This window comes from Gouania willdenowi, chromosome 1 (assembly GCF_900634775.1).
Source record: "Gouania willdenowi chromosome 1, fGouWil2.1, whole genome shotgun sequence".
NCBI classification, from domain to species: domain Eukaryota; kingdom Metazoa; phylum Chordata; class Actinopteri; order Blenniiformes; family Gobiesocidae; genus Gouania; species Gouania willdenowi.
This window is the reverse complement of record NC_041044.1, coordinates 35,651,479-35,662,776: the sequence shown is the minus strand read 5'-3', so window position 1 is coordinate 35,662,776 and position 11,298 is coordinate 35,651,479. Positions and strand designations below refer to the sequence as shown.

General features: G+C 35.3%; 1 protein-coding gene across 1 annotated transcript; it reads right to left on the bottom strand.

The window, feature by feature from the left end:
• Positions 1–3,228: 3,228 nt before the first annotated feature.
• LOC114459194 (endonuclease III-like protein 1) lies at positions 3,229–10,285 on the bottom strand. The gene is made up of 8 exons (XM_028441553.1): positions 10,106–10,285; positions 9,224–9,271; positions 8,030–8,289; positions 7,771–7,941; positions 6,213–6,372; positions 5,144–5,249; positions 3,329–3,546; positions 3,229–3,245 (listed from the first exon to the last, which is right to left on the bottom strand). Exons 1-8 carry the CDS (start codon positions 10,281–10,283, stop codon positions 3,229–3,231), a joined length of 1,158 nt encoding a protein of 385 aa, XP_028297354.1. The 5' UTR covers positions 10,284–10,285.
• Between the last annotated feature and the right edge of the window lie 1,013 nt (positions 10,286–11,298).

Genomic DNA, 11,298 nt, shown 5'->3' with positions numbered 1-11,298 from the left:
TAATAATAATAATAATAATAATAATAATAATAATAATAATAATAATAATAATACATTTTATTTAAAAGCGCCTTTCAGAACACCCAAGGACACTGTACAGGGCAGTCATTAAAATAAACACAATAAAAACAGCAGAATAAAACAGATAAAAACAAGTACAATTAAAGGGGGTGTTTATTAAGTGAATTTGTGCAAGTGTTTATCTCTTGAAAAATACAAATGATGTGCTCTATTTTTGGTTTCTCCAAGATCTATTCCATAATAAAAGTCACAAAAGCGATGTACCAATTAGTAAGTAATAAAAATGGTTTCTTACTGCAAACAACTCGTGAATTAAGGAGTTGAGATGGTGCAACCACTAGTGCCACTTCTTCAAGCGCTTATTGTTAATATTATACATCTTTATCCGGCCAATTTGCATCTTTATTCATGCAGAGCTGGTTTGTCCGTGCACGTCAGTGCAAGACATGCACAAACCGCTGTTTTTAAGGTGTGCCTGCAGACTGACATGAGACAGGTTAGTTTACTGTACTGTCATGTTGTTACGGAATTAGAGCAGAATTTATGTTAATGTCATGGATCTAGAAAAATCTGCAATGTTGGATTGAAATTAATGTTAATTTATTACCCTTACATTTCAAAGCACTTCCTATATCTGAAAAAAACTATTAGTCTTTTTGGAAGTTGACCTGGATTATATGCTTTTCATTTGTATTATTTAAAAACTTAAAGAGATTGTGTGTCAATATTATTATTCATAGTTAGAGGAACACTAGCGGCCTTTTATCGCGCTAACTTCCAGGATTTAATCAGTGTGTGCTGGACTACGAAGATCGCTAACATAAGAGCTAAATCACCATGGTAACTTAGGCTGAACGACTAACCTGGTCAGGAGCAGGTTTTGTTCTGGCTAAGATCCGAGCAAGTGCTAAAGTCCCGCCTCCTGACCAATCAGTTCTCTTAGAAAGCGAGCTGTCCAGTAAAAGCTGATGTGTGGATCTGATCTGACACCTGACAGGAAATAATATTTAGACATCGATGCAATCCTTTCATTTACCAATGACATCCTTTAGGAAAGATATAGATTTATATCTGATGGACTGATCTATAGTCAGTTGATGAAGCCTGTGTCTTCGTATGCGCGGACGGGTGACGTCATTAATTCATTCATTCTTTCATTCATACGCTATAGTGAGGCTGACCGCATCAGCAGGAACATACTACAGACTGTGAAACAATGTGCTCTCATCCCAGTGCGTGTGATAAATATGTCTACTTGAATAGAAAAATGTGTGTGCTGTAATAAAGTTTATCATCCATTGGATTAATATCATAAATAATCTCACACTTTTACGCATTAACAGTGTCAGCAGTTTCCTGCCTGGATTCTTTCATTCCTTCCTTTTCTGTTACAACAGTTTTGTTTTTGGTCTGAATTATGGTTATTAATTATTCATAATTTTAAACTTAAGCAACATCTAACCTGGTTGGTACCTTGTGATGTGGATCATCTGAGGGAACATAAAAGCTCCGCCTCCTGGTGCGCTGCACTAACACTGTTGCTCTTCGCTGTCATCATGGTTTTAAATGAATTGTATTTATCTAAGATCATAAGCTGTTCATCCATTGTAAAGACGGTCGCTCTGCCAGTTTTTTCCATTGTAGTGATTGTCAGACTCTGCAATCTCCACCCCTTTTATGTGAACGCGCACGTACTGAGGCTGAAAACACAACTTAAATTAACATGTTGTGATCCACCATCCTAAGACAGCTTCTCCCTGACAGGGAATGTTTGGTTAGTTAAAGCCGCTAACAGCGATTAATCCAGGATATTATTTGCTAGATTTGTGACATAGGCCCTAGATGCTTAGCCCAAAATGTAAATACTTTTTATCTTTTTTATATGTAAACTTTTGTTTATACATGTATACTAAATATATATGAAGATAAGAAAAAAAGTGACCTAAAATGCAAAAGTTCTCCAAAAAGCTTTAATAAAAAAAAGGAAAAATAATTATACTACTGTCTGAGGGTGTGCATTTCCATGAATATTACGATACGATTCACAATTTGCATGTCATGATAAGATAAATCCTGATACTAAATAATACAATATATATTGCGATATATCGCAATAACAATAATTAAAAATGTCGCCTTTACAAGTATAAAATGTTATGAAATACAATTTATTTCATTTTTTTAAACTTGAGAGAACGGGTGAATGGTAACTAAGTGTAATTCAAGTACCAATATCGAAAACAAGTGGTATGTTTATCAAACTGTCATATCAAAATTTTCAAAAAAAGTTTGACTTTTGCTTCTACAACAGATTCTGATTCTTTTAAGTGCTTAAATTCTCAAAAAAAAAAAAAAAAAGCAACCACACGCATCTATAAAAGTTCCCAATATATTTTATGAAAATAAAATGCAATTAACTTCCAGCTAAAATGCATAGAGGAGTAAGGTGGTTTAACATGGTCTGATGTGGTTCACTGCCACCAGTGACCGGGCATTTACGTGCTATGTTAGCACAATGAAATGGGTTTTTTCATTAAAAAAACATGATTGAAAAACTTGATTAGGACATTTTTTTGATCAATGCGATAATCACGTGGTGAAATATTGCGATGTATTGCCGAATCAATTTTTCCTTACACCCTTACTACTCTCTACATTGAAGAAATAACATTGACTCACCCATGATTACACTATTAGGCGAAAAATATTTTGCCAGCCCCATAATATAATAACAAAAAGTTAAAAAGGTTTTTACATTTTGGGCTCAGAAAGTTGTTACATTATTCACCAGTTATTACATTTTGGGTTCCATAAATTTTTTTATAAATTTTAATAACAATTAAGGCGTCGTTGTTACAGGTAGTGTGATGACTTTGTTCATGTATCCAGTGGTCACATTCTCAGTTCATTTCACAGATTGTAGAGGTAAACTTTCCACTGTTTGTGATTGTCTGGCTTTGTGTGTTAGGTGTTTGTTGGCAAACAGTGTGAAATGTAACCTTTCATTACAAGCACTTTTCTGGTTCGGTTTAGTTCCACCATGTTCATTTTAATAAAAATAACATCGAAAACTTGGATCCAAGCTTAAGAGGATTGACTTTTTTAAATTTTTTATTAGTAAAAAAACAACAAAAATACAAAAATATGTTTTTTTTTTTAAATACAAAACATTTTATTTACATTACAAATCAAAACCCACTAAGAAGATTAAACCTGCCCAGCGTCTGTAAGAAAGACACAAAAAACTTGAGTTAACTTGTGTTTCTCAGCATCCTTTTCTGTTTGCTTGTGGACGACGCTGTCTCACCAGCAGGAGCGGCCCCTGATTGTTCACTTTTTATTGCAAAGGAAGACTTTGGGCTTGGAGATGGTGGGGATCCAGCTTTAGGCCTTTTTGCTGGAGAACTCCTGTGGGCGGATGGACAGCTGTGCTGGTTCAGGCACATGGAGCACAGCGGGTTGACGGGTAGACAGAGCTGCTGCCCAAAACCTACCAGCAGCCAGTTGATCTCACTCCAGTGCTCTCTAGAGGGAGACGGAGAAACAATCAGGGAGTAAAGGACAAAATCTGTGGAAGTTTTAGTAATAAATGTCAGGTCAGCATCCATGAGTGTTACAGAATTTATGATACACAAACAAAAAAAAGTGTTTTGAAGTAAGAAAAAGGATGTTAAGTATAAAAAGACAACCCAAGGAATTTTAAATCAAGTATAGAAGTTATTACATTTTCAAAAACAGTAGACAAAAGATAAGCAGTTGAATTATTATAAAAATATCTTATTTGGCTCCTTTAGATACCAGTATATGTTTAACCGTTACTAGTGTTGTGTTCAAGACCACACTATCCGAGACCAAGGCTTGCCCGAGACCAGAATGCACCGAGACCAAGACTTTCGGGAGCCGAGACCAAGACCAAGACCATAAACATTTTTTTTTTCAATTTAAATTGTTTTGTAAATAAATAAAATTACGGCAAGCTTCAACAGTTAAATAACATTCTCTCTTTAATTTTAGTTTATTTTAAATACATTTGACGGACAAAAAAAGGTGCCTGCAAAAAATTAACTAAAAATATTAAAACTACTACTGCTACTGATAAATTCACAATTATTCTGCATATTTGAAAACAAGATTTTTATGTCAGCTGAATGTACAGCAAGTGTTTAAAAGCATTTCTACCAAGAAATAATGATTCTTGATTCTGATTCTTTGAGTTGCGCAGGTCAACAGGTCACAGATTTCACAAGATAATTTTTTAGTTTGAAAAAGCCTTTACACAGGTTATTTTTATGAATTCACTTAGTTGATATAGTTTAATTTGGTTGCTGTAATGTAACTAGAATATTCAATTAAAAAAAGTTTCCAGCTGCAACTACAATGTCGGACTACAGCCGACATTATGTAATAAAGCCTTAAAAGACATGGATATAATGAAAAGAGTGGATGGACAGAGGCATAAACATGCAGACTTTCACACGGACTTATTAAACACACACAGACTTACTAAACACACACAGACTTATTAAACACACACAGACTTATTAAACACACACGGACCTCAGTACACACGATAAATGGAACAGGCTTCACCGCTCGGCTGGCACTAGGACCCAGAAGCAGAGTAAGTGCGTCCCCTATCCAGCCTTCACAGGCTGTAATATCATCGGTTTATTATTTTACCAGTTGTTAGAGCTACTGTCTTTACCAGGGAGATGATATTTATTCATGGTGATTGTTTTCTGGAGTTTTACTGGGATGTTTACCGGTGATTAGTTCATATCTCCCTTGCGCTCCGCGGTCCAAACTGACACCGTAGCCACACACACATGAGTGTGTCACACACGTCACTCAGTCACATTAAGGAAGGTTGTGGTCATTATACGGGGTGGATTAAATAATGAATAAAGGATTGTTTTATCCCTTTCTTCTCCGTGTTATTATCACATTATAAAAAAGTTTTAAAATAGCAGGAATTAGTGCTGGTCTCGAACGGTCTTGACAGAAAATCTCGAGTCCGGGCAGCCTGAGTCAAAATGCTTCAGAGTCTGAGACGAGACCGAGACCTTTCAAATTTGGTCTCGAGTCCAAGACCGGTCTCGACTACCACAACACTAGCCGTTACCTTGGTAACCACTCCTCTAAGGCCTTTCGGGTTTCCTCAGGGTTCTTGCTCTGTTTCTTAAGCCAGCCCAGTCTGTTCGAAATACGATGGACGTGTGTATCCACACCTGCACAAAATAATCATCTACACGAATGAGACACACACACACACACATTCCAAATAACACACCAAATATCTTTTAAAAAAAAAAAAAAAAAATGTCACTAATTTTTTTCAGGACATTTACATTGAAATGCACATAAAATCTAATTTGATATCCTGACATTTTTTGACTGCCAACTGTCAGTCTTCCTCAGAGGCATCTACTGATCACTTTCATGTGGCCTTATGAGTTCTTTCTGGGCATGGCAGACTTCAGACTTCTCTTAGCCCAGCCACGACCCCTGCCAAAGTAAATTTCTACGTACATTTTTACGTAAATTTCTACATAAATTACGTGGAAAAAAAGTTGTCTGAATAAATGAAACCTTAACATATTATCCCAAATCTCATTGTTTTTTATTTTGTATTTTTTTTTAGCTCAACACTTAAAACTAATACTGAATATTAACTTTAACCACAATCTAAAGTTCAGTTTTATCAGTTTGAGAGGATTGTCAAACTTTGTTCACATGCTGCAAAGTTTTAAAAACATGATAAATACAAAACCGTTTGGCTACTGAACTCATTACTTTTTATTAGTCATATACCAACCAGGCTAATAAGGACTTAACTTTATTTGCCAGGTATTTTGTGCTTTGAATTATAACGATTGTTAATGGATGAGTTGATGTTAAAAGTTTGTAAAAACGAAATTATTTTAAGAAAGCTGATGCTATAGCTCCACCATCAGGCCAAAATATAATAGTACACCTACTAAATTGAAGACTACATTTTATTAGAAATAATTTGTCCAAATATTTGCTGAGTTTGAGGTCAGGGCAGGTTATTGAGCAGCGATGATGCATGGCTGTGATTTTCTGTCCTTGTGTATTAGCTTATGTGATCCCTTGTGTGGGGATCCAGCCCCTCATAACCACAATCAGGTTAAGGAGGACTTGGCCGACTGAAGGAAGAACGAGTTATTTACCGATGCCGGACACCTGGTCCCAGGCGATGTCCATGGCCAAATGAGCCATTTTGGGTCCAACTCCAGGGAGACGAACCAGCCCTTCAACACTGTTGGGGATGTCACCTCCAAAGTCCTTCTGCAGCATGGCAGTTGTGAGCTTCAGATAATTCACTTTTCTCTAAAAAGGTAGAAAAACAGGCATCAAGTTCAATGGAAATTGAAAAACAAACTATGACAGTAAAGAGCCTGTAATGTCCTTTATTAAGAAAATAATTTCTCAGATTATTCTACCTGTAATTGACTATATGCAGATGTAGTTTATCAAAATACATATAACATCCATCTAAATTCTCTTAATGTTTTGTTTAACTCTTTGTGTAGATTCATTTTAAAATGCCCATACAGAACTCATCATTGTGAACTCTGGTTCAGTTTTAATTTATTTTTAAATGTATTCATTTTACCTTTACCACCATATTTGACTTTTTTTTTTTTTTAAATTTTCCTCGACTTATCAATTGAGACACTCTCGTTACTTAACTTTTACTGTTCCTCCCATCTATAAAGAGGCATTCATTCAGCTGCTTCAAACACTCACCGGAGTGTTAAGCTGCTAAGTCCCTTTATTCTCCTCCTCATCTCCATTAACTACGGGAATAGTGCATTTAAGGTGATAATCATTTGTTTTGTCCAACCGCAGCCTCGCCTTGTGTCACAAACACGTCAGATCAAGTCAAAGGTGATATGAGGCGATGTAACGGGCACTAAAAATGGAACTGCTCCCAGGGTGCTACACCGTAGCTGCCCAGTGCTCCTCAGGGAGGGGTTAAATGGAGAGAACACATTTTGTGTATGTAGCTTTACATATATGACAATAAAGTATAATATATATTGTTAGCTCACATTGCTATAGGGGAGGAGGAGCCAGGATTTTCAGGAGGAGGAGTTTCCACTATGTGACGTCAAGTAGTAGAAAAATCCAACTCCCCGTTTAGAGTGGATTTTTTTTTACAAAATGTGGAATAACAAGGGAGGGAGGAAACAGAACTTTTTCAACTTTGACCCTCTGAATGAGGCTAAAGGGATGTATATCACTGTAGCAAAACCATTATTAAGTGATTTTTTTCATAATACTGCCCCTTTAAAAGCAGACAGTCAATGTTTTTATGACAAATTGTTTGTTCCTGTCTTTGTTTTTTTTGTTTTCTTTACCTCAACACAGTCAATTGAAAGAAGGAGAAGGGAAAAACAAAACTATAGATGTGTGTTATATAGCTATGTCTATGTATATATATGATATTTGTGTGCCATATGTGTGCCTATGTGTGTAAAGCTATGCTATGGGTATGTATGTATATGTCTGCTGTATTTGGTTGTATGATGTATGTGGATCTATATACTGTAAACACTTATGTGTAGATCTATATGTATATATTTACCCTGAGATGTGGGTTGTGAGCAAAATTGTCTTTTTCTCTGTATTGATGTTTTGTCATTTGCATGTTCTTGGTCCCCCTCGAAAACGAGATGTTGCCTCTCAAGGGGCTTTCCATAAATACATTTCAGAAAGCATTACCCTCCAGAAGCCCACAGGATAAATAAGCTTCCCCAGTTTTTCATCATCAGTGGAAAGTATGTTTTCAACGGTGCAGCCATGAGCTCGTAGTCTCTTCATTGCAGCTGCTGTCACCTGGTCCTTTGTCTGACTGGACAGCATGAGGGACACCAACACCTGGTAACGTCTCACCTGAGAAAAAACAAAGGCCAAGGAAGTAATCGACAGATGTGCAAAAATATGCAGAGTTTTTTTTTTTTTTTAATCGAATCAAACCCACATGTGCAGGAGCCTCCGTGTCGTAGCATCTCTCTGCTCCCATGTTGTCAACGGGTGCGTTGCGGCCGCTTCTCATTTCCCTAATAAATCCTAACTGTTTCCTCCAGTCGAGCGGTTCCCAACACTCTGTCTTTGATGTTGAATGGCTGTTATCCTCATTATCATACTCTACCTTCACCTGTCGTCTTCTGCGAGTCTGTGGATGCTGCGGTAAAGCTTCTGTTTTTGGTTGAACTGTGGAACGGCATTCATCACTGCAGTCTAATAGAGAGGACAGAGCGGGAAAAACAAGACAACAGCAATTAAACACAATTTATGTCATACCAATGGATTTAAATCAAGTTTTATGTGATAACTTTCTTTATCTAAGATTTTTTTTTTGTGTGTGGATTTATTCCACTTTTTTCTGTAATTTAACCTTCATTTTGATTTGTCATCTTTAAAGTTTGAGTTTGAAGTAATTTTGAAGGCAGAGGCAACATCTAGGACCATTTGGCACATGCAGACTGTAGGGATGTCCTAATGTAGCAGATTAAGGTAAAGTTACTGCATGACATGACAAACAAGACCAAACTATACCTAAAGATACAAAAATGTTTACAGATTTACTTGTCATCATTCTTTGTTTCTATTAACGACTGTATTTATTGGGCTTTTCCTGCCCTGAGTGTAATACCTTATAAGAAAAAGTGATGAAGACTTATTTGATATTAAATGATTAAGAAAATGCATTTTTGTTAAGTGTTTTTTTATTGTGTATATATATATATATATATATATACACACACAATATATATATTATATATATTCAATGAATGATGCTGCTAAGTTGGCACTTTACCATGCAGTTCTAACTAAACAGTGGAAATGTCCATCGAGATGCATAGACTTAAGATGCGTCACAATGCATTGATTATCGATTCATAATCGAATCCTATTCCCTATAATCATGATCAAATGGTCAAATTGTGGGGTGCCTACAGACTCCCACCCATAGAGGGTGATTCATAGGACTCAGTACCCTAATTCTCATAGACAAATGATTCACTGCAGTGAGTAAATAGATGTTTCCCAGCAGTTTGTTGATCCACATCCACCTGTTTGCCTGTGATTTTTGGTGAAATAAATATGTATGTAAATGTAACAGCATAAATATAATCTTAATAATCATGATCCATTAGAGCATGTGTCATACCCAGGGCTCGTGGGCCAAATCCGGCCCTTTCAGAGCGTCCAATTTGGCCTGCAGGTGAAAGTAAATATGATTAAAAATCATTGTGTATTAGGGGTGTGCATTGCCATGAACCTGACAATACGATACGATTCAGTATTTGCATGTCACGATACGATATATCACTATATCAATAATTACAAATTTCACTTTTACAAGTACAAAATGGTATGAAATACAATTTATTTCATTTTTTTGAAAGTTGCAAGAACAAGTAAATGGTAAAACAAGTGTCATGTTTATCAAACTGTCAAATTACATTTTTCCAAAAAGTTTAACTTAATCTGTTTCTACAACAGATTCAGATTCTGTTAGGAATTCAGATTCTGAAGTTCTTCAATTCTTAAAAATGTTTTTTTCATTGAAAAACATGATTTAAAAAAAAAAAATCGATTTTGGACATTTTTTTTTAGACTGATACGATAACCTCGCCATGAAATATCACGATATATCGGAGAATCGATTTTTTTCTTACATTCTTGTGTATATTACAAAAATGCACATGTAGACTGCTCAGTCCCTTTAAATTCATTAAATAAATCCAACTCTAAAGTAGTAGCAGGGTCTCAATATTTCTCAGTGCTTTTATTACACGAAAACAGAAAAAAAACCTGCAATTTCTAACAAACCCTCTCACAAAATTGCCCAAAATGACACAAAAAATGAGTCACAAAATCAAGGAATTGTGAAGTGGAAACTACTGAGACTGATATCTATCTGTTTTTGCTTGGATAGTATTTTATGTTCCTAACACATATAATTTACATAATAGAAGTGCACATTGGGGCACAGTAATGTTATTATTTCTGCTCAGAGGATGCTCTCACAGGAACACTTGTAGCTTACCAGCAGTGGAGGGTCTTTCCACTGATATTTCAGCCTCATTCAACTCATGTTTCACCTCCACATTCATGGAAGGATCGTTGTTCATTCTCCGCTGATTGGTGAGTTTATCCCGGAGAGAAGCTGCAGGTTTACTCCGTGTGATCACAGAGCTGCTGTGCACGAAGTAAGGAGAGGTCATTATTAGGCATAACATCACACTGTCAGTCACACACACGCTATAACACTCTACATAGGAGCTACTGAACAGGAAGGAGCTACTGAAGTTGGTTTCGGATTTGTATGTTCACAATAAGAATCATTTTTTTTTTTTTTTTTTTTTTTGCCAAGTGGAGTTTTTAGACAATACAAGGAATTTTACTCGGTGGATGGTGTGAAAAAAACAAGAACAAACCAGAAAAATAAACACAAAATTAATGTATTATTATTATTATTATTATTATTATTATTATTATTATAATAATATTAATAATAATTGTGGATGATGAATCGGGTCAAGATTAATTTATTTACTTTGAACATTTCAAAACTTGTACATGACTTGTTTTGTGTTTAATGTTCATTTTAGTGACATTATTTCAATCTGCAAGATTATACGTGAATAGATAATAAACATAAATATTATATAATAAATAGTGATCAAACTACTACTACTACTACAACTACTACTACTAGTGCTAATAATAATAATAATAATAATTGAATAATTAATTTAATTTAATTTAATTTAAATAATGACTAGTGTTAATATTACAAAGTGCAAATGCGCATATAAACACTTTTATAGTTTGTTTTTTTTGCTTCCTCATCAAGTTAATAATTTCTGTTCGTAAGTTGGTAACTTATACTTATTATACATAATAAATAAATAAATAAATAAATAAATAACGTGAGTCGTCTTTATTCCAGAAAGAAACTAGCTTCTTTAGACATGTTGTTAGCTACGTGCTAACCCAATCGTCCAAAATACGATAGTTATGATGCTGTCAACCAACTTCTGACAAATATAGTGATTTATATGACATTGTAGCAAAAATCACCACATAATTTAATGAACCTTCACTTAGTCTTTGTACACACAATGACATGTACCTAGCATGATTTACGTGCGTCTCCTCTAAGAACTACACTACCCATAAGCAAACGCGGGCGTGTTTTTGAAGGAAGTGGCGATATCAAGAGTATTACTGTGTCAT

Excerpts from the sequence above, each read along its gene's own strand:
- LOC114459194 (XM_028441553.1), bottom strand. The coding sequence starts at position 10,283 with ATGACCTCTCCTTACTTCGTGCACAGCAGCTCTGTGATCACACGGAGT. Across the intron at positions 5,250-6,212 it reads GGACCAGGTGTCCGGCATCG|GTGTGGATACACACGTCCAT; the intron begins GTAAATAACTCG and ends TATTTTGTGCAG. Across the intron at positions 3,547-5,143 it reads TTAGAGGAGTGGTTACCAAG|AGAGCACTGGAGTGAGATCA; the intron begins GTAACGGCTAGT and ends GTCTCCCTCTAG.